The sequence below is a fragment of the Rhamphochromis longiceps genome, linkage group LG22, assembly GCF_057381845.1.
Source record: "Rhamphochromis longiceps isolate RC_006_pf linkage group LG22, R_longiceps_female_GT1.1, whole genome shotgun sequence".
NCBI classification, from domain to species: Eukaryota; Metazoa; Chordata; class Actinopteri; order Cichliformes; family Cichlidae; genus Rhamphochromis; species Rhamphochromis longiceps.
In genome coordinates this window covers 19,849,918-19,874,587 of record NC_140577.1, presented here as the reverse complement: position 1 = coordinate 19,874,587, position 24,670 = coordinate 19,849,918, and the positions used below count along the sequence as shown (strand labels likewise).

The 24,670-nt window shown below is 38.5% G+C and overlaps 2 protein-coding genes across 2 annotated transcripts; one reads left to right on the top strand and one right to left on the bottom strand.

The window, feature by feature from the left end:
- Positions 1 to 14,438: 14,438 nt before the first annotated feature.
- LOC146643956 (interleukin-6-like) lies at positions 14,439 to 15,794 on the top strand. Its single transcript, XM_085396797.1, has 4 exons — positions 14,439 to 14,618; positions 14,744 to 14,845; positions 14,950 to 15,102; positions 15,505 to 15,794. Exons 1-4 carry the CDS (start codon positions 14,454 to 14,456, stop codon positions 15,706 to 15,708), a joined length of 624 nt encoding a protein of 207 aa, XP_085252923.1. The 5' UTR covers positions 14,439 to 14,453; the 3' UTR covers positions 15,709 to 15,794.
- Positions 15,795 to 16,026: 232 nt separating this feature from the next.
- Positions 16,027 to 23,945, bottom strand: tomm7 (translocase of outer mitochondrial membrane 7 homolog (yeast)). The gene is made up of 3 exons (XM_085396478.1): positions 23,788 to 23,945; positions 18,543 to 18,591; positions 16,027 to 16,765 (listed from the first exon to the last, which is right to left on the bottom strand). Exons 1-3 carry the CDS (start codon positions 23,888 to 23,890, stop codon positions 16,750 to 16,752), a joined length of 168 nt encoding a protein of 55 aa, XP_085252604.1. The 5' UTR covers positions 23,891 to 23,945; the 3' UTR covers positions 16,027 to 16,749.
- Positions 23,946 to 24,670: the final 725 nt, after the last annotated feature.

Below are 24,670 nucleotides of genomic sequence, written 5' to 3'. Positions count from 1 at the left end.
ATTCAACTGAACATGACATGAAAGAGAATGAATTTATTAATACAGCAGATAGGAGAGGATCTGAGCCCGATGCTCCACACGACATAAAGCCAAGCAGAGTTCAGCTCGAGTGCTGCGGCTTCAGTTGTACAACTCAGATGTCGAGGCTGCTTCTTGATAGAACGTGTAATCTGGGATAATTGGCCCCTTTCTGGGACTCAGATTATACCACCACCATGGCTGTTAGAGGTAATGGGACAGTGTATAATGTTTGGCAGCTGAATAGCACACACAGAGAAAAAAGAAAAAAAGACATCAAAACTATTTTTATTTTTGATCAAAAGCCCGCTGGAGCATTTCAGTCCTTCACATGTCAAACCTACAGACGCACAGTCATGACATGCTGTATATCAACTGTCTCCATCACTCGTCGTACTTGCAAATGATGAACTGTAAACTCCACACAGACCTTTTCACTTTTGCATGTTGGTCACAATTTCTTTTACTTTATGACTGCATGTCAATTAAAACCAATAGACCCAAGTGCAGGTGTTTAACAGTAGGAATAGCAAGGAACACTAATAACGACAATAGGCCTGTACCCTGCTAGAAATAATCAAGACATGTATATGATATCCACCATGCTACTGTGATAATGTCAGGGCCAAAGGATGGAAAAGGACACATTATTTCTACGTAGCACTTAAAGCCCATTGAGTCGGCCCCTGGCTCCTCTGGTCCACATGTCCTGGACAAAATACCAAATCCTAAATTTCCCCCTCACCATTCATCCATCAGACTGTTAGTGTGTCTGTGACTGTTAGAAAGTGCTTTAGGGCATAGAATAAAGAGCTGTATGAATGCGTGTGTGAATGGGCGAATGTGTCTCATAGCAGAAAGCACTTTGAATGCTCAGATAGAGTACACTTACCATCACACTTCTTTTACAGGGTATCCTAATGGATACATGAAAACGAACATCGTCTTTTTAAATGAAATTTTCCACTATAAAGTAATGAGAATAATACATGGCAAAAAAAAAACTAATGTGAATTAATGTCAGACTTTATGGACAGTCAGTTCTGGCAGAAAATGTTCATGTATGAGCTCACCATCAGAAGTTTAATTCAGAAGTTTAATGCGACTCAATCTGCTGTGCCTGCAATAATTTTAGCATCAAGCGTTACCTTTGACCTGAGGAAAACTGAGGAACAGGATGGAGTCTCTATATCACGTTTTCACACAGGCTTGATAAAACACATGGCTGCTGCATGAGAACTCTGTGGAGAGGCTGCCGTCTGTAGATAAACATACAGTACAGCTCGAAAATGGAAAGCAGCTTCGACATCTGTTAGTAAAATCCCCTTCTCCGTGGACAAAGAACGCTGATTCGAAATGAAGAAGAAACGCCTCATCAGGGGCCTTGTGAGCGCCACAATGAGCCAAAAGCTGAGAAGCCGAGCGAAACAGAATTACTGAAAAGCCATCAGTCATGTTTAGATCATTGTTCAGATAGCTGCCTTCTGACATTTTGTGGACACTGAAACAGAGGCTCTGAAACTACAGTTTCCGAGAAGATGATATTACAGTTGATAGGAAGAAATAGCCTGCGCTCAATCAAATCAAAACCTTCCACAACAAAAAACAAAAAAAAATTCCTGCAGAGTGGCATCCCACAGTGTACGTTTCACAGTGACAGCATGCTAATCAGCGTGCTCTCCTCTAAAAGTAAAAAAACAAAACAAAAACAACAACAAAAAAGGAAATAAGGAAAACACTCTGTGCTTGCTCAATGTGCTGAGGAAGCAAAAAGAAGAAAAGAGGACTTTGGGATTTCTCGTGGTAAGACTGATGAAATATGCTTCTCTGTCGTCCTCGGGGACACCACCGGGACCAGCCACTGATGCATGCACGCGGTCATATATGCACACGCAGCAAAATCAAATACAAATGATTATATAGTGTTAGAAAAACACACACAGTAGTGTATATACTGTACTACACAGCACATGATAATGTGATGATGCAGTAGGGGGAGAATGGATTATAGGGGGAGGGGAAGGTGAGTAAAGGAGGAGATGGGGAAAAGAAAGAGGGGGAGAGAGCAGGGAGAGATAGTAAACCAATTACTCCAAGACCGGAGAAAACCTTTCATTCCAACTCTGTCACCACACAAAAATATACAACTTCTATCTCTACTCCACCTTCCATGCATACAAATGCAGTGTCTACACACACTGGATAGACAGCTCTCTTTATCACTCACTCACACACATATTCAGAGCTCTCTTCAAACAAATGCACTCTTGATTAAATATTGAAGAGGGCCTGTGGCGAACTGAGCAGAGATACAATTTCTGCTGTCTCTCGTGGAGCTCTCCGTCCAGGGAAGAAGAAAAAGTCAAAGGAAGAACAGAGCGGCATGAGGAAAAGGTACAAAGGGAAGAGGAAGGGAGAGAGGAAAGGATGAGAGGTGGGAAAAGGGAGAAGAGCCAACAAGGTTGCGATTACAAAAAAAATGACAGGAAAGGAGAAGATGGAGGATGGAGCAGAATCACAAAGGAAAGGAGAGTGAGGGGAGAACTGTTACATTGAGCTAAACACAAAATGACAGACAAGGTCATGTATACAAGAACAGAAGCAAAGCTTGGACCCTGAAAGACTGGTTCTTTCATTCTGGTTACTGCACTGACCTTTACAGCATGACAGATGTAACAGGAATTCTGACTCAGCTGCCTAACTGAGTGAAACAGCTCAAAGACTGTGAGACAGATTTCCCCTGAAGTTTGGGTAGAACCTCATAAAACAGCCGTTAACTTACGGTGGCATTTCCCAAAGTTTACCATATAAGTTTACTGAATTTAAAGTGTGATGTGCAGTAGAGCAAGATGATAATAGCTGAAGATATAAGGAAAAGGAGAAGCAAATAATAATGGTATTTTCAAGTAGTGAGTAAATTCAGGGTTTTTTTGGTTAACAACAAAAGATTAAAAAATATATTTTAAGTCATTTTAAGCAGTATTTTAAAGGAAAACACAAAGATGTTTCTCCATATCGTAACAATATAATTTTACAAGAATGGGGCGTGTCACTGAGCAACCTAACATCCTCATCCTACATTGTGATTGGGCATTTTTTTGATGCTAGGAAACACTTATGTGAATTGTCAATGTTTGAACTGTCCAACTTAATTAATTACAATAAAACAAATCATATTAAAATTAAATGCATTCTTTTGGAATAGAATTTTAATCAATGTAAAAGTGAATTCAATCCAGGTGCTCTGAAACTGTGTATGATCCCCATGGAAGATTCTTCGACTTTCACTTTGCAGAAGGAGAAGAAGAAGAAGAAAAAGAACAACAACAACAACTGACCACAGATTCCCAGATCTCCTTTTAGTTAGTCGGCTCCATCTCTATAATTTAAATATCAAAGCACTATGTAGTTAATATCTAGAGAGGCAAGATTATCCTACTTAGTAATACAGCAAGATCTCCTAAAGGTAATGTACACTAGAATGGTTTTATGCATAGGAAACACTTACATGAACATTTTAGTGAAGCAGAAAGCATTGTACACATAACACATGTACAACAGATTCACATATACATAATTTCAAGCTTGGTCATATATTGCTGCAGTATTAGCGTGGGCAAATAACAAAACAAACAGTCCGTTGCATACCTTCAGCCTCAGGAAAGTCAGCTTTCAAGAGAGAGCTGATCAGAGCGTGAATCCTTAGAGCTACACATGATTGCCATCTAGCAGCAGCCCCAGTGTACTGCAGTAAAGAGTTCAGTCTTACAGGCTCAGCCATCATGTACTGTACTGTATAAACCCTGACCCTGACCAGGACTCACATATCGTGCCCAGAATGTTTTATCTGAGAGGTATGCATGTAATAATGTCTAGCTTTTAAGAGCAGGATACTTCAGGCTGCATTTCTACACTGCAGTCAAAGCGTGAAAATGTAAACCAACAAAAAAAATGTATTTATTAAAAATGACCATTTATAGCTATGTTATAAATCATGACAAGACCAAATTTTTTGTTCTTTTCATGATTTGCATTAGATAATAATTACTTAGTAATTACAACCACTGAATGTCAGTTACATCTGTTATCTTAATTTCCACATTCGGCCAGCTGTAATGAACTTGTCTGTATAAATAATTCATCTCCTTAGAGCCCTGGGTCAAACTTTGGAGGGTTTGATGAGTTTACTTTATACTGTTCCCACCTACTGTGTTTATAACAATGTTGGCGTGGAATAATTGTACAGCATGCATCTTTAGTGACTTTAAGGAACAAAAACTGTTTGGATTTTCTGGAATCTACACAGTGTTAAAAGCACACTAGCATCACTATCCACAGGGAAGCCAGATGTACATGACCATGGTCTGAGAGAGTGCCAACCTACAAAGAACAAAAATGGTGAAAAGGTGCAGTGATTTGTTGAAACGTGCAATCATTACATAAGGCATCAATATAGTTTGTACAATTCTAAATAGCTTAAAGGACAATATTTGGTATGACCACCTTTATTCTACAACAGTCTCAACTCTTTGAGGCAAGCTTTCTTGTCATTTCTCTGTTCTCAGCATAGATAATCCCACAATGCTTCAATAATGTTGAGATCCAGGGAGGCCAATCTATGACTGTTGTAAATACTGATAATGATTTGACCCAACAATTTCCTAACTGAATTCAACACTCCATAAGCCCTGCTGCCGCTGATTTGCATTTCTTGTGCAATTTGGCATAGCTCAGCCTTTACTTCGTGCTTCCCTGCTTCTTTGCTCCAAATTCAACACCTTCAAACTAGACTGAATTTTCCAGCTGCTCACATGATGGTCAATGGACAAGACAAAGACTAATATATTTGACCACAATGACAAGAGGAGTAAAGGTGGAGCTTTCAAACCTAAGAACACTGTACCAGATGTCAAGCATGGTGGTGGTAGTATCATGTTCTTGAGCAGTTTTGCTGACAGTGGCACTGGTACGCTGCACAAAGTGGATGGAATAATGAAGGAGGAGGACTCCAAAATCTCATAACTCAACTTCAAATCAGCAGCTAGCAAACTGAAACTTGAACAAAGCTAGATGTTGCAACAGGATAATGATCCAAAACACACATCAAAACTGGGTTTGCAAAAGCATTGACATCAACCCTATTGAAAATGTATGGGCTACGCTTAATCACATTATTTTATTGTATGATACCTTGGTGCAACTGGATTTTAACATGTCTCACACTCATACAGTAAGACAAATGGTGGGGGTGTAGTAAGGAAGTTGGGGGAAGCAGACAACTCCACAGGAAGAGTCTTTTGTCTCTTTGAGGACTCTGGTAGGTAGCAAGGGAGTGTGAACCTTAAAACCTGGGTCTATGCCATGAAACCAAACAATGTGAATTAACTCTAAATTCTGCCAATTATGCCAAGAACACTGGTCAAATATCCAGGCAGAATTATGGCAGCTGATTGCATATTTTTGAGATGCAAATTCCTAAGAGACATTTAAGCCTACATGTATAATTTCTTTTTTACCTAATAAAACTTCAGTCTTGTGCACCCCATTCCTGTTTTTGAAAGTCATTAAAGATGTATGGTGTACAATCATTCAACCCTGGAAAAAGCACAGTTCAAAGAGTTAACAGCTCCAAATTACCTTAACATTCATGCCCATGATGAGTGCACGTAAACTTGACCACAACTGTATTTTGTATATTTTTATTTAGATTCTTTCATCTCCTGAGCACTTTCGAGGGCTAGAACTAGTCCCAATACACCCATGAGATTTGTGGCATATTTACTGTGAATAAGCCACGACTCACAGGCAGAGAAAGAATCATAGCTCTTACTTTTATGTTTATTGTAAGGCAATACAACCATATACTGTATACTGTGAGGCAATCAAAATGAACAGGATCCGTAATGTTGGAATTTCAGTGTCGATGCAGTCTCACTATTACATTATTAGTCAAAAACAGATATTCCCCTCTGTTTAAAGATTACTGCTAGTTTGACTTTTTTACACATACAACCAATACAACCAATGCAAAAGAAAAGTGAACTGAATTTCCCTGAATGTAAGTTTCATTGATAATGAAAGGAAAAAAAGGGGATCTTACTAATTTAGACACATTTTATTTCTATGGAACATGGATAGACTTGTCTGAACAGATACTGGATGTTATATAGTTAGATCCAAGTATTTCCACAATGCTGCAGTTTTTGTAATCGAGCAACTATGATGTGATCGACATGAAGGGTTTCAACTTCAATTCACAGTGTTAAAAATATTGCATATTGCAACATATTTCCAAACATAAAGATCTTTTTTAATACTCGAACAAATATTTTTTTGGAGTCATTGACTGTTTGAAATCTAGAACGAATAGACATCATCAAATGTTGTGTTCCTTCACTCGAAACGATCAGCCAGGCCTTTACTGGAGACAGCTTTAGTTGCTGCTTGTTTCTATTTCCAGTTTTGTTTTGAGTTACTGAAAAGCACACTCTGTTGGGTTGAGATCAGGCGACTTGGCCATTGAAGAAAATCCAATTTCTTTGCCTTGAGAAACTCTTGGTTTTTGCTTTTTTCAGTTTTTGTTTCAGGTCATTATCAGTTTTCACTGTGAAGTGCTGTAAGATCAGTTTTGCAGCATTTGACTGAATCTGAGCAGAGTATAGCCCTGTACACTTCACAAATCATCCTGCTGCTTCACCATTCCCTGGTTCTGCACATTTTCCTCTACTATGACTCTAGCTCATGTTCATCTTGGTTTTTTCCCAGACCTGTGTAGGCTTATTTGGATTTTTTCTGTCTAATCTGGCCTTCTTGTTCTCAAGTATTCTTCAGTGTAACCAGAGGTTTGCATGTTATTCTGAACCCTCCGTATTTCCATTTGTGATTTGTTTTTCTTTCAGACTTTGACAATGATACAGCTGCCTTCTCAACAGTTAGTTTTTTGGGGGGGTTTGACTTGCTGTGGGGGGTTTCTTGTCAAGGAAATAATTCTGCCATCACTCAATAACCACTGAAGATCACTAAACTAAGTGATCTTCAGTGGTTATTCAGGTCCTTTAGAGTTGCTGAGTTGGCCAGTGCATTTATTCTTTTTATGGATGAAGCAGATGATTGATTTTGTCGCTCCTGAAGTTTTTTGTTTCTTTGTTGTTGTTTTGTTTCTCTCTGATAGGTAAAATTTGTTTTTCTTTTTTTCCTTCTTTTTTTTTTTAGCTTACTGATGGCTCCCATGATTTACACCGTCATGTCTTGGGACTTCGTTCAGCTACCATTTGGATCTTTAACACTTGGAATCAACTCCAGATCTTTATTAGCCATGACATAAAAGGGAACAGCCCTCACTTGGCCTCTGAAAATGGCAGATTGTATATAAAAAAAATAGCTGCATCTTCATTTGATGCAGTACTTTTATTAAAGAACTAAAGCCTGCACTTCAGTTACAGCGTAATAGTATCCACTTTGGTGATGCAGAGTTCAAAAGGTTATGTCCCTAACTGTAAATGTTACGATAAGCCATGCATGTTTCTTTTCGTCATAATTAGTAATTAGCTTCAGCTTGAGTCTTCACCTCAGCATTGACTCAAAGTGGTTTCAGTAGAAGGAGCTGCAGGTTTAAGACTAGTCAAAAGAAAGAAAATCTGGCAACCACTATGAGTGTGAATGAGTAATTTTCAAGTTAAATCATTTTCAAGTTAAATCATTCCACTGCCATAGTTTTCCCAAGATCAGCTTATTTGACTCATTTTATTTTCGCATTTACAGATTGATGCACTCGAGAGAAGGAAAGCTCATTTCCTTTTGTGTTGTCACATCCTTTCTTGTTATTTTTTGTAATGAAAAAATGGGAAGTTAAAAAAAGTGCTTGCTGCAACCAATTTCATTACTCCTTGCTTTCATTTTATTGATCTTTTTAGATTTTAGACAAAGTGTGACAGAGACAGGAAACTTCCAAAGGATTCTTGCAGATGATGGCCAGCAAATATTCTGGATAATAAATTTTTTTTGTTTGTTTTGTTTTTACTTTTGTTTTTGTTTTTTGAGAATCTGACAAGGATTAGCAACCTCTGTCCTCTGTCATAAACTAGACGTATGACATGTGACTTAACGATGTAAAGAGGAGGTACAACTGCATCATCAGTTGCATGACCCATGGGCCACTTGACCCCAGGACCGACTTTTTTTCTTTTTTTTTTTAATCATGAATGTCGAACATTGAGTCAGCGTCTCAAATTATTTAACAGTTTCACTTCCCTTTACACGAGACTTGCTCTCTGCTATTTTCTTATAATTTATGTACATATGATTCTAGTTTTAGTTTTTTTCTTCAAAGCAGACACCTGGTTGGTTTAGTCGGCAGGTTTTATACAAAGATTGTTTCATTAAATTAAATTTAGCTCACAATGCTTACCTGTTTTTTGCTGATGTAGTTTTTCTTTCCATGTAAATCAGTACAAACCACACAGGAAGTCCCTATGTCTTTAGCTTGAACGTGACATACACTACTTCAAAACTACTACCTTATTTAGCACATAGAGATATATAGAGATATATGATATATCTATATATATAGATATATATATATCTATATATATAGATATAAGATTTAGACTGCCAAACTAAGAAAATATAAGAAATGGTTGTCTTGGAGCAGCAGGAAAAGCATGCATTAAATCATAATGTACTCCAAGGTGCTTAGTGTAGCAGATGGTAAACTCCTTATAAAATGCAAAGTAACAAGGTACAGAACTTCCAAATGCACACACACACACACACACACACACACACACACACACACACACACACACACACACACACACACACACACACACACACACACATCCTAAACAAATCATCTCAATACGTACTGGGCAGCTACAACACAGCAAGAAGTGGCATTATAAGCGCTTGTTTAATATTTAGATAAAGGATAAAATAAAATGTAGATTTTTTTATTTCCCAAGTAGAAGATGTCTGTGGTGTGCTGTGGACTTTTGTGGTAGAAAATAAGTGACTTTGGTCACAACTACAAAAAAGCAGAAACGAGAGAAATAGCTTGCAAGACTTTCTTTCCAGAGAAAACCAACCAGGATAATCACATGTAAACTAAACCCGGTGAATGCATCTGAGAATTGTGGCAGTTATATTTTCCCCAAACCTTACAGATTTAACAATCTGAAATCGTGTCTTGAAATTAGGGATGCAAATGTCAAGACTGGCAATTCCCAATAACTACACCCACGACCCCACAACCACTGAGCTATTATAAAGCCTCAGAATGTCCACTGAAAGTACCAAAATCAAAAGTGGAAATAAACCCATTCTTACAACATCTCTGGCCAAAAACATGTAGCGGCATGTTACATGTACTCTGTTGTTTAGGTTTGTTTGGTTTTAAGCCAGTTCAGGAGTTCTCTCATTTGATTCTCCACTGAGTAATCCTAGCAGACAGAGGGAAAGTTTCATTCCAAATATAGTAACAGGGGAAAATTAGAAAGAATGACATATTTTGACTATAAACCTCACACTGAGCTGGTGAACTGAAGCGCTCCAGACAGCTTGCTGAGGTGAATGCAAGAAATGTATCTGCATGTAATTGGTCCTTGAAAAGAGAAGATTAAGAAAGCAAGAAAGTTGTAAAAACAAACCAAACGCTGGTGGATAAAGTTGGGATCTTTAAAAGAAATGACATATATGGCCAATATTAAATCTTTGATTTTGACACACATTCCATGTAAAGAACAAAGCTCATGTCTAGATTGGGGTTATGAGCATCATATTCCAGCCAGGTTTCAATGTACTGAACAGATTTGAAAATCTTTTGTCTTCCAGGCCAAATTCTCGAAGAACAGAGAACAAAGGATAAAACACACTCACATACAAAAAATGTAAAATTCACCAATTTTTCTGACATTAATTTATTTGAACACAGAGAACAGTGGTAACTGTTGTTGTAAGCTTGTTGCGACAAAGAGTAAATCTTTCAATTGTATTGAACCTCAACGAGAGAAAGTGAAGAAAGATAAATATTACAGAGGCCTCAAAGAGAGACGTCCTGTTTTTCATGTTATTATAAGGCACAGCTAAACAGATATCCATCTGTGGGAAAAAAGGTAACAAAGTGTTAAAACAAACAGAATTTCAACTAAAAAACATTAGAACTACTGATAAGATGATGAGTCTCATATTTTAGGCTGGTGTAACATTATGTACAGTTACTTTCAATAACACAATTATTTATATAGACTCTATTATTCTCCATTATTTCCTCCAAACCATGAATTCGTAATAGGGTAGTTGTAAAACAGCTAATTAACAACTTAATTATTTTCAAGAGCTTCAGTCAGGTTTATGAGCGAATCACTGTACAGAAACAGTTTCAGTGAAGGTTACAAATGATCTTCTTAACAGTGTTTTATATACTAGTATTTTATTTTATTACCTAATATTTTATTACAGCGATTAGAGTTTGTTCTTGTAAATGGAGAGTCCTCTACACTAAGGTTAATTATGGAGTTCCACAGGGTTCCATGCTGGGACCAATTCTGTTTACGTAATATGCTTTTCTTGGGCAGCATCATTACAAGTAATTTTCACTGCTATGCAGATGACACCCAACTCTATCTATCCATGAACCCAGATAATGCACACCAATTAGGTAAACTGCAGGAAGGTCTTAAAGACATAAAGACCTCTATGACTTCTAATTTTCTGTCTCTAAATTTTGATAAAACTGAGGTTATTGTACTTGGCCATAAAACCTTGGGAATATGGTATTTAACCAGATGCTTACTCTGGATAGCATTACCTTGTCCTCGAGTAACAGTGTGAGGAATCTTTGAGCCATTGTTTTTTAAGGATATGTCCTTCAAATTGCATATTAGACAAATATGTAGGGCTTCTTTTTTTCATTTCCACAATATCTCAAAATTTAGAAATATCCTGGCTCAGAGTGACACTGAAAAACTAGTTCATGCATTTATTACTTCTTATTAGGATGTCCTAAAAAAAGAAACCTCCCTGACAATACTTCAGCTGATCCAAAATGCTACAGAAAGAATACTGACAGGGAGTAGAAAGTGAGAGCATATTGCGATCTCTTCAATGGCTCCTGTTACATCCAGAATTAAATTTGAAATCCTTCTCATCACATGCAAGGTTCTGAATAATCAGGCCCCATCTTATTTTAATGACCTTATAGTACTGTATCACCCCATTAGAGCACTTTGCTCCAGCAAAGCTCTGAAGTGAAGATGTAAGTACAGGCTCATGCAGTACTGTGGAAGACAGTTGAACCATTGGTCATTTCTTTATTATTTATGAGGAAACTGGAAAATAGTTGCAGTGGTTTTTTTGAAAAATGGGAATTCATTATGTAAGGCAACAGTAGAGTTTGTACAATTCTAATGAGCTTGAAAGTCAGCATTTGCCTTGAACCCCTTTATTCTTCAACACAGACTGGACACTGAGGCAAGCTTTCTTGTAATTTCTTTAAGTGGTCTTTGGGCTTGTTGAAGGACATTCAAAGCTCTTCTTTGGATGCCTGCTGCCTTTTATTCTATTCTCAGTAAAGATGATCGCACACTACTTCAGTGATGTTAAGGTCTTGGTTCTGGGGAGGCTAATCCATGACTGATAGTGCTCCACTGTGTGTTTTCTGTTCAGTTATGCAAACTCTGATGGTACTTTTATCCATTCTTATCATCAATTTTGACAAGATCTCCAACATTACTGTCTGATATGTACCAAACCATGACAGAGCCTCCATGTTTTACAGATGGCTGTAGACATTCACTATTGTACCTCATTGTACTATTATATATATTGATGAATATTTGATCCAAAAAAGTTCTTAATTGGATTCATCACTCCATCTCTTGATTTCTGTCTCTGTGCTTCACCTGTGTTCCTTGTGTCACGTCTCATCTAGTTATCATTTTATGTCTGTGCTTCTCCTGGTTTCAGTGTCAAGTCTGTCTCATGTTTCCTGTTTTATTTTGACGGTCTCGTGCTATGATAGTGTTTTTAGTCTCATTGTATGTGATTTCTCCCAGCTGTGCTCTCCTCCTGTGTCTCATTTCCTAGTCCTCCCTGTGTGTATATAAACCCATGTCATCCTCTGCTTGTTGCCAGATCTTCTGCAACCGCTGCATTTCCTATGTCTCATGTCACATGTCTCATGTCTTTAGTTTCTTTATACTTGCTTCTAGTTTCCTCCCAGTTTAGGCTTTGACAGTTTAGTCTTTGTCTTTCTTCGCTTTTGTTTGTGTTTTGATTCTGCCACAATTAAAGGCACGTTTCAGTTAAGTCCATTGCCAGTGTCTGCATTTGGGTCCACACTCTCTCTTCACTCCACAGTACTGTTTACTCGGTAAAGTTAATAAAAGTGTAATATCAATATGACGGTAAAATAAGGCTTATATTTAATTTGAAGTAGATTTATCTTGGATTGCTGTTTCTACCGCAGAAGCTGAAATCAAAAGGTTTCCTAAAAGTTTGGATGTGAGTCTAATGTAACATTAATAACCTCTGAGTGGCCTTTTGTGAAGTCACAGCCTAATCTACTCGATGCATAGCTACAAATCTTTCACACCACTATCTTCAAAAGGTTTGGCTTTCTTGAAAAGCTGTCGTTTTTGAACATCACTGAGCAATGACATGTCTTATCAAAGCACTAAATGATTTAATGGGTTTTAAACTTTCCAACCTTTATATTCTGCTGATGGGAAATATTTGTGATATTTAGGTCATCATGCTTTATCATTGCATTTTCAGGATATGCTAGTTACACACTTGTCCGTGATAACAGTAAAATCTCTCAGCAGTTCTTCCTTTAACGAGCTGCTTCACTGAGGTCACTCTATTGAAATTTCTAGACTTAGCACAGCTTCCTTAGAGACAGAAAGCAATTTTATTTCGCAGGATTTTTACTGTGTATTTTCACTGAAAATGTGAAATCCCCATTTTATAGTAATACAAAATAAAATGTTAATGTTTGAAATAAATAAATACCAATTTTATTAGTCTACATGTGTACATATGAAAGATGGCAAACTACTAATGTTTAAAGTCTTGCTAAAATTATTATGGCTGAAAGCATGTAAAGCAAACTGTATTAAAGGTATGAAAAATTGCTGTTCTGTAAATTGTCTGATTTATTATGACGCATGATATTATCAGATATATAGGGCACAATTATTCTATAGGGAAAATAAGGCAGAACGCCTTTTAACTTCAAATGCATGTTAGTACTCAGTTGATTGTCTGATAAATACTATGTTCAGTGACACCCCAGTTTTGTCACACCAATTGTCAAAATGTACTTAAGTAGTTGCCAAATCATAGCTTTACCTCGTGAATCTCTAATCTTTCCTTTTGCTTTCACACATCTAACACAAGAGAGTGTGTATTTTTTTCAGATAACTCCCATTACATTGGTTACAACGGTACATTTATATGTTTAGACTCATTTTCATGTGATGCAAATAAATGTATAATTCCTGTACATGATAATGAATGGGGTTACATCTATTGATCATTTCATCTGCTTGTGCAGTGTATTTATGTATGTGTGTATGTAATTATGCATTGTTTATTCATTTATTTATTTATTCATTATATCATTTGATATATAAAGTTGCTACAAGCTAAATGCACTGGAATGCTGCTATGCAAATGTTTGGTTTTAGAAGGATTTTCCCTTTAAATTCTTGAGCTGAAAATATCATAGGGATTTTTTTTACATGATGATTCTCTGTGCTTTATAACTTCTCCAATCTTTGCTAAAAAAATTACTTAAATAATAATAATAATAATAATGGATTGGATTTATATAGTGCTTTTCAAGGCACCCGCACCCAAAGCACTTTACAATGCCATTATTCATTCACTCTCACATTCAAATGGCACTTTTATAAATAATAATAAATACACAATAAATTACAGTGCCATTTAACCGGTATATATAAAATATATAATACATAAAAAAAATTCTCACATTATAATAGCAATCACACACCACCAACAACAGTAATAATAATAACAACAGTAATTTATAAAAAAAATTTATAATAATAATAATGATAATAATAAGGATCAACTGGTCCTGTTGAAGACACTCATAATCTTCATCAAATCTTCATGACGCAGTTACTGTTAATTCCGTTTTGCAAGTCGGGATTGGAAAATCCCATTCGTCTGAGGAATGTATAAAAACAGCGCATCTCAGATACAAGCCAAATCCTTCTGGCCCTGGCAGCCTTCAGCATCAGCGGAAACTTGACAAGTGCTTCCCAGCAGCGCACCATGCCCTCTATATTCAGTAAGTAATTTGCAGGCTGTGGTGCGCGAGTTTCCTGCGTATCTTCCTCTTTTCATTCATTCATTCGTTCATTCTTGTTCTGTCTCCCCAAGCAGATGTGCACGTTTTCTCTGCGGTGATGCTGGCCGCTCTGCTTCTCTGCGCTTCCGGCGCTCCGATTGAAGACGGAAGTGTGGCCGGTGACTTCTCAGGTGAAGAGACGGAGGAGGTGCAGATGTCCACTGTCAAGCCTTTTAATATATGGAGGTCACTCTTTGACTCAGCTCAAGAATACGAGAAAGCGGTAAGGGCCTGCTCATTAACTATGATTAACAGGTGTCATCAAGTCCGATTGGGGTTCCCTCGGACCCCTGGGATTCTAAAATACTTCCAGCCTATTTAAGTTGTATTTTAATTCTTTTCTATTAGTTTGAGCACCATTTCCAGACTCTGGAGAATCGCGATCAAGCTTTGGACTCCCACACCCCCGCCTCTATCCCGAAGCACTGCAATATTACCAAGTTCAGAAAGGTGAGAGCTCCTTTCTCTTTTTCTAATGCTGTCACTAACAAAGGTCGGAAAGAGGGGTTGGGGTTAGTTCGATAACTCGGGCTGTTCTTCTCTCCTTTGTGCAGGAGACTTGTCTCCAGACGCTGGCCAAGGGTCTGCTCATCTATTCGGTTTTACTCAAGCACGTAGAGAAGGAGTACCGCGGCAGTTTGAACTTCTCCGACGCTCCGTCAAACATCGGCACTCTGATCGACCTGGCCGGCATGGTCAAAGGAAAGGTGGGTATGACACGCGTCTTTAACTATCCTCCGAGGAAAAGTCAAATTTGACTTTTCAGCAGTCTCTTGGGTATTTCCTGTCAGTAATGTTAGGAAGACAGATAAAGTAGATTTACTTCAGAAAAAAAAAACAATCCACTACATACAGATATTAAAAGTAAAATTCACAATAAAAGGTGACTTCTCTACCTTTAGCTGTCACAAAGCCCAGTAACAACATTTCTATTGTAAATGTGAGAGGAGCAGAAGTGATAGGTAGCACAAAATCTCAATTAAATACATCACCTCTCATACTACATCACTGTTTCACCAGAATGCCTGTTGTCTTAGTACTGTCACATTTTCACTTCTGCGTCCTGTTCCTAAATAACACCTCATTCTACCATCTCTTCTGACCCACAGATGAAAAACAGCAATCAAGTCACACCGCTGACCAGCAGTGAGGAGGAGCAGCTTCTCAAGGAGGTCAACAGCCCTGATCCTTACCACAGCAAGTTGAACGCCTACAGCATCCTGAGAGCCCTCAAAGCCTTCCTGAGTGAGGGGAAAAGAGCTGTTTGTAGAATGGAAAAGCAACTGAACCAATCAGCAGATACCAGTTGTTAAAAAGACGAATAATGCTCAAATTACATTCAGTTATGAAATAATAACTCAGGGAAAACTGGATGGTTTTGACACTCCTACTTTCTCAAGATCATAACCTCCTCTGGGTACAGCAGGCCCCACAGCAACATACTGTGTATGTAGAATCACCTGCTGTGCTATTCTTATTTATCTTATTTATAATTGGTAGAGATTATTTATTAGAGAAAAATCTATTGTGCAGGAGAAATGCAGTGTAAATACAATTTGCACTGTACTTGTAATTAGCATTTCTGGTGCTGATTACTATTTATTGTTAAAGAATTTTACAGTACAGTGATCTCTTATGTAACACAACTGACTTTATTTTTTTGCATATGCTGAAATAAAAAAAAAATCATTTGCATAAAAAGCAAGGACTTATTCTTTCCCCAACATTTCACACATTTCAACGCAGCAGCGCATTCTGCAAATGCATGAATCTTGACACTTAGATTTAGATCAGTCAACTCAACACATTTATACACACACATTTAAAGGTGGACGGAAAATGTTCCCGTTAATCTATGACTATGACTCATCATTACCATGTAAGATTGATACATTTGATATATCAAAACTTTATAATTGCTCAGTAAAATATTTGCTATCAGTTTCTTCTGCATGAAAGCGACTGGATTGTTTATATTAAGGAAGAAAAGAGTCGTTTCTTTGAGGATTTATTTTCAGAAATGTTAAATTACAAATAAAAACTAAGAAAAAAACAGGAAACAAACATCAGTGCTTTGCATTAACAAAAAATAACCCTCCAACTGATAGTCCAATCAGCGTGTATTTCAAGGGACAAACCTGTTCACACATCTCTGTACATGTACCATAGTTACAGACTACATGGAAATGGATAACATCCAATCAATACTTTACAGATAGTGAGAAACAATGTACAAATATCATCTGATCATTATTATTTTTAGAGGGGAAAGCAAAAGAAGTCCATTTCGTCCAGTCACAGGTGGGTCACATGGTTTGGTTGATGGTTAGGGATTGGTCGTGTGAAGATGTTCCTCAGCCCCAGAGCAAGCTAGAAGACAACAAAGAAAATCAATATTAAAACATCCTTGGAAATATGTTACTGACATAGTGAGGAAATAATAGTGTGATGTATTAACAGCATTGCCAAAATATATATATATGTATAAAAAAAAAACATGCTTACAAACGTTATCACAACTATCACTATGTAACTATGTTACATGGGCCTGTACAACAATTTTGAGTTGTACAGGATGTTGTTTAGCGCAGCTCAGCAGAATGCAGTGCATTTAAAAAACAAACAAACAAACAAAAAAAAACCCCACATCCCCCCATGGGATGAAACAGTTAACCCCCTTTTCCATTAGTACATACTTGGATCGACTCGCCATGGATCGGCCACGACTTGACTGGTTTTCCTTTATATTCAGTACTACGCAGCGTGTGTGGTTGTCATCACAGCAACGCATCAAAGCGTCCCGCGATGTAATTAACATGCAAAACAAAGGCTATTTAAAAGGTGGATGTCGAGGCAAGAATAAACCTACTGCTCGGTCCGTGGCTTTTTGTCAGACTCGGGGAACACAGTTGTTTCCATCGAGTGACGCTGCTGACCAGCCAATCGGTGGTATACAGTCTGATGATGTCACATTTTAATATGTGTTTGGATCGTTGGAACCCGGGCCAAGCAGGTACTTAAAAAAAACCCAGGTATTATGACCTAATGGAAAACCCTGTAAACCATGGCGAACGGTGCCGAGTCGATCCGAGTAGGTACTGATGGAAAAGGGGCTTTAAAGTCCTGGAAAACAAACAAAAAAAATTTACATCTCATGATTTTAAGATAATCCACTAAAATGCAAAATAGAGAATTTTGCTATCATACCACTTGTACATCATGTTTAAATGCTTTGCAGAACGGTGCAAAAGTCTTGTGCCGACTCTCATTTCTTTATATTTTGCTTCCAAGCAGCCAGACTTTCTTGTAACTTTTTTAAGTGGTGTAGAGCAACAGTTCTCCAAGTTTTTTGAAAGTCTTTTAAAGTCTTCCTTGGACATAGGTTGCTTTTTTCACTTATTCTCAGTGCCATCCCTGTACCTGACCAGCATCGTCATACATGCTAAAAAAGACACTAAATGTACATGTTAATTTCTAAAATATTGAAAACAATGACCACAGCTTAACTAAAGTCATAATTTCATATTGAATTATTTGCTTGTTCTCATATTTAAACAAAATCAAATCTCTATATAAAGTAAAAACAAACACACTGATATTATTAGCAACGGGCTGTTGAGACTGGGGAGGCGGAGGAGGCGCAACAAGCAGCTCAGTTTCTGGTAAATATAGGTTACCTTTTTTCCTGTTTATCTATACTGAGATAACAGACAAGCCGTACATGATGCAATAGGTTCTTAAAAAAAAAAAAAAAGAAATTAAAAAAACAGAAATAAAAAAGATAAGAGATTCTTACAGGACTAAAAATAGCCTCACATCAGTATTCCAAGGCGGGTATTAAGACATCACACATCCTTTTCTCTTCAAGCTATCATTCAACTTTGTTAAATGGGCAGTTTTACTTAAAGAATGAACTGTTTTGACATATAATGTATTTTCATCCTTATGTACATGGTCTAAGTGTACATGAATAATCCCTACAATGACCCTACTTCATGAGACTGGACATAAATCTTGTTGGTCAAGAGTTCGCCCCCCCCCCCCCCCCCCCCCCCCCAAAAAAAACCCCCCGATGTATTATTTGACTTTGGATCTAGGAGTAGGATGCTTTATTTTATTACACATATCTCAGACCGATTCGTCTTACCTTAAGAAAGTAGGTTCAGGCATCCCTGGATCTGCTCCTCGTTTGAAACCTGTAAGTCAAAACCATAAATAAGAATTACGAGGTGATTCTTGTAAGGCACGCTCAAATGTACAAGACACCAACTAACAGTTTTGAATTTCAGTGCAGTCCTCGTGTGCAATATTTTTCCCCACACAAAACCACATTGTACCCCTTGAACATAACTTCTTTTGTACACTTTATAATGTGTAAATAACTCATGTAAAGTGCACTATTCTACTGCTCAGCTCCATACCATTTAGGTTTATTTTCACTTGAATGTTAAAGCTCAAATGAGTGGGGCTCGATTAGTGCTGAAGCGCTGGTGCACACATGACAGAGGAAAAGAGAATATACCGAAACTTTAAAGATGAGAAAAGAAATACGATGATGGCAAGATCTAAACATAAATCCCCCTTATTGAAAGCATTTTTTTGGGGGTGGGGGTGGTCCCTCAAATTTGGAGATATGAATTTGAGCACTGGTTTTACTCATATTGTGGTTTATAACTAGTTTCGAGCCACAGTGAGTAAAAATACTGTCCTGTTGAGAACTAATGAAGCAAATCATTTGCTACTTCAGTGATTACAGTGTGTCAGCAGAATGCAAACAGACCCAGCAAAACATCCTGCTTTCATTAAACTAGCTTAGATCAGATCATTCCACAAGCAGCAGAAGACTACAAATTCATATCCCCTGATATCAATACTTCTGCCTTCATTTAAAGTCAAGGAAGTAGTTGAGCCTGACGCAAGACATTCTCCAAAAAAAAGATAAGAGGATCCCAGAAGGCGAAAAATAGCCTCCTGTTACCACTCTCCTAATATCAAGGGTAAAACCTGATTTCTTTGGCTGTTTTGTTTAGACCCGTCAGGTGATCACTGTGTCTAAGTTTAATTACATACGGGTGTATCAGAATCTATCGTGGGGCGATCGTGGCTCAAGAGTTGGGAGTTCGCCTTGTAATCGGAAGGTTGCCGGTTCGAGCCCCGGCTTGGACAGTTTCGGTCATTGTGTCCTTGGGCAAGACACTTCACCCGTTGCCCGGTGGTGGTCAGAGGGCCCGGTGGCGCCAGTGTCCGGCAGCCTCGCCTCTGTCAGTGCGCCCCAAGGTGGCTGTGGCTACAACGTAGCTTGCCAACACCAGTGTGTGAGTGTGTGTGAATGGGTGGATGACTGGATGTGTAAAGCGCTTTTGGGTCCTTAGGGACTAGTAAAGCGCTATACAAATACAGGCCATTTATCCAGTGCAAAGTCAGAGTGATTGTTTCCATGTGATAACAGAACACGTAGGTGTCCGGTGAAATCGTCACCAACTTTACAGCTCCTGTATGCTTCGACCCCTTCAGCACCCTCGCCTTAACCAATGTTTCTGATCCAGAGTGTCCTGATTTGAGCTAAGTGCAGGAAGGTATTCATTCGTGTGTGAAACCGGGATGGGCCACGTAGCCTTCAAATTACATCACGATATTTCAAGAAAGTTTTCCGTAACAAGATTTCTGAAATGTAGAAAAATTTTTTTTTGCTCCACTTGCAGCTTGCAGGCAGCAGCAATCACAAGTGGAAGCAAATGATAGACATTTCCCACTGAGCTGTCATTGATGACACACTTCCTAATCTGAAGTGTGAATTTATTAAAAGAAGGTGCCGATAGCATCCGCAGCAGTATTATGGTGCAACACCAGTGACACAGCCTAAGTTAAATGTAAGCACAAAAGCAGCCCGTGATGCTGATCCCCTACAACCCATCCAGAATTCGGGCTCCCACAGAATGTCTTCTGTATGCCACACAGCCAATCAATTACAGACGCTCCTGGCATCAAGAGGCCACATCTAAAGGTCAGTCTAAGGTTTGCCAGTGAACATCTAAATTATTCAGAGAAGGTTTAGGAGAAAGTGGTGTGGTCGTCAACTCGACCTGCTGTGTTTGGAGGAAGAAAAATGTTGAGTATGAAGCAAAGAACACCATCCCCACAGTCAGGCACAGAGGTGGAAACATTATGCTTGGGGATGTTTTTCTGCCAAGGGTACAGGACAACTTCACTTCATTGATGGTCCAATGAACAAGGCCATGTACTGTAAAATCATGGAAAAGAACCACCTTCCCTCAGTCAGGACACTGAAGATGAGTCGTGGGTGGGTCTTCCAGCATGACAATGACCCAAAACATTCTGTCAAGGCAACAAAGGAGGGGCTAAAGACGCATATTAAGGTCATGGAGTGGCCTAGCCAGACTCCCCCACTGTCAAGTCCTGCTTTTCCACCATGTAACTACTTCAGTTTGTTTCACAACACCACTTGCTCTTCCTGTCTTAACTAGTGATCGCTCCAGCAGTGCTGTAAATGGTTTTCCATTTGGGTGGTACATCACCAGCTGCTAGTATCTCCTTTGTAGCCTCGTAGTGCATATCAACTATGTTTTTGCCTCAAGTGGTGAAACACGTTTGCTTCTTTCAGTTTTCTTGTATCTTTTGCAAAGATGTTGGAGGCTGTTGAAGTAGCCCCATGTTTAGGCACCAAATTGTCATCAGAGGCTGACGCACAACTCTTGCTCTTGCATAATATTATCTGACACAATATATGTGGTATAGCCATAGCGTGAAAACATTCATCATTTAATATACTAGTTGTTTAACTTGCTTGAAATATATAGAAAATGGTGGTAACCCAACAGCAGCATGTATTTAATTTAAAACTATTCTTCCTCAAGTAAATGAGTTGCACATGCAGAAAAGGCTCAGCAAGAGGGAAATGAGAGAAAGTGTGACATCACTGTTGGTGTTTCCAATATACTGAGAGGAATCTCTTAAGGCGTATGGTCACACATGCACAAGTCTCAACTTCCCCCACATAATCCAAACCACAGCCATGCAAAAGTTTCAACTTCCCCATCAAAGCTCCCAAATACAGTGATGCACAGGTCTTCCCCAACACTCCTTCAAACCACAGCCAGCTATTTCAGGATCACAGAAATGTCTGAAGAAAAACTGTTTTGAATCTACTACCACAGGGACGTGTTACCCGTAAGGCACACAAGGTCACAGTTTACATCACTAAAGCAGAAGGGAACTCAACTCGCATAGTCAGCAAAGTGCTGCAAACAGAATGATATGCATTTGTGGCGGAGGTGGGGGCACAACATGGGAATCCTAGCATGTTAGCATAAACTTAACTTTCAAAATAAGAGTGAAGGGACTGTCCACAAATTTAAAAGAATAAAAATTAAAAAAAAATATGAGTCAGAAAATATACCAGGGGTCTGTTAATTTACTTGGGCAGGCCACCCAATCAACTCTATGTGTGGTAAATGCCATGATAAACCATCATCCTTCCCTTTTTCTAAAAACCTCAAGTAGGGTTCCACCGCTGGCGTTATGTTTGCGAGTGGGCAACAAATAAGAGCCAATATTGGCCTATACCAGATATATCAATATCAGTAAACTTGCCGTTTTGGGCAATTTTGAAATCTTATTGATTTACATACAGACAAGCGATGTGTTTTGGGTCTTCTTGTAAGATAAAGAGATAACCTTTCGCCTTTAAAATTCAGACCCCGTTTTGTTGCTGACTGCTTGAGGGCTTTTGGGTTGTTGTTTTTAAAAAAAAAAAAAAAAAAAAAAAAAAAAATCGCTCATATTTTCTTGGCCTGCTTTGCTTTAAAATTCAGAAGAGACATTTATATTTATATTTATATACGGCCTATGTGAATATATGTTACACGTGTTTAGAGCAGCTCTACATCTCCATACCTACTTTTCCTGCCTTATCAGCACTGGTTTAAAAAAAACCCAAAAAAACCCACCAAAGGCTACGTTCACACTGCAGGCGAAAGCGCATCAAATTCGACTTTTTGACCCTATGGGACCCATATCTGATCATGGTATAATAGTTTGAACAGCACAAATCTGATATTTTCAAATCCGACCTAGGTCACTTTCGTGTGTGGTACTGAATCCGATACATATCTGATGTTTTAGAAAGTGACTGCTGCTTGAATGGTCGTGTCACATTACATCCGTCTTTTACGTCACTGACACAAGACAGACGCCAATTATCGGCGCCGGAGAAGCGCCCGAACACTTCCTGACCATCTAGTGTAGATGTTAGTGAAACTGTTGGGAAGACAACATTGGAGAAACGTTGTTTTATTTGTACTGTATAATCTGCAGATTCTGACAGAAATCTGCAACTATCCTTTGAAGCACCGCTCCTCACTAAAACAGCAATAGGGATAATTATTAGGCCATATGTAAATAACTTTATAATTTAAAGCAAAATTAGGAAACATAAAGTCCGAAACAAGTCTTTATATTTAGGGCCATCAGTCAAACAATACTGTTTGGTCTGGGTCTAAACAGAGCGTGTTGTGTGTGACGTCTTCTTTTGCGCATGCGGGCCGCTTGAGGGTTCACACTAGAGCACGTTTTCTGTCACATTTTATTTGTAGTGTGAACAACCAGACTAAAAAAAAATCGGATTTGATAAAAAAAATCGGAATTGAGTATTAAACTAAACTACGCTTCAAATTTGATAAATGTCGTCATTAATTTCCTCTGACTTTTGCTATTTGGCTTCCACCACGATAAAAATCTCTCTCTGTACTTCAAGAACAGCTTCCCATCTCAAATCTCTGTTTTCGGCATTATTCATTTGCTTATTACCCACCTCGTACCAGAAAGCCTAATTTCTGATGTTCAATACTGAAGAGAGACATATTTTTTTATAATTATGTAATATTGCAGAATATTTTAAAGGTTATCTGCTATAAAAATCCAGGCCAGGAAAATCTCCTTCATGTTTTTCTGTTTTATTCTCAGTTACTTTGACACAAAGGTATCTGCTTTAATGCTCACGCCTCTGATAAAGTCTCACATGTATCAGTACTGATAAATGATCAGAATTATAATATTTCTGTCTATCTGAGGCAAAACTGATTAGCCATACAAATCCATAGCATGAGTTCATGCTACAGGAGTTCCTCTACAACGTACAGCAAAGCCATAGCTGATAGACTAGAGACACTTCAGTTTTTTAAAAATAAAACTGGGGCTCGCAACATTTTATTAATCATGTTATGTTTGATATGCTGTTTTAACGAGGGCCCCAATACAACACGTCAACCTCACCGGGACAGAAGAAAATACAGTTTAATGCTAAGAAGCTGCGCTAACCGGTTAGCATTAGCATCATCTCGCCGCATACCCCTCACTCCTATTCGGATACTGACCGAGGTACAGCACGGTTGGAATAAAACCCCATCGGATGACAAACTGGCCGCACTGGAACAGCTGCTGCAGCCGCTGTTTGCTCTCTTTGCTCAGTTTAGCCATGTTATGATCCCGAACAGACAGTCTCGTGCTGCTTCCAAGGGCAGGAAAAAGGAAGTGACGTTGAAGAGCTAAACACTTACCTTCTCCAGCTGTCATAGGACGCCTCCTTGTGGATGGGCGTGTGGCGGCGGCTGGTTGGAGTTTACATGCTAAACTGCCACACTTTAAGTTTAGAAACAGATAGCATGTTCTCGATGAGATGATTTTACTGATTATGCCAGTTTTCTTTAAGCGGATTTGGCTTTAATTAAAGCCAAAACTTTATTAAGTCAATAAGACCGTTTAACTAACATTAGGCCCTCCCAGAGTCAATAGTTTGGAGCAATGTTCTTCTCCACTGTGGATGTAGACAACCATAAAGATCAGCAGAAAGCAAATCACATCACACACATGGTTTAAACTTATATACTGTACCTATGGAGCAGTTTTGCTAGAAAAAAAATGGGAGCAGTTATTTATTGACAGATGCACAAAATCCTAAAGACACACTGAAATACAGTAAGACAGGCAAACAGAGCTTGAAAGTCAATATCTTGTACTAGGACCTTTATTCTTTAACACAGCCTAGACACTGAGGCAAGCTTACTTGTCCTTTCTTGAAGTAGTCTTAAGGATTCTTGAAGAACATTCAAAGCTCTTCTCCAGATGTTGGCTACATTTTGTTCTGCTCGCTGTCAAAATGATCCCACACTGCTTTAGTAATCCATCACTGGCAGCATTGTGTTGTGTCTTTTTCTATTCAGGTATGTTTCCACTGCACTGGCAGTGTGTTTGGGGTCA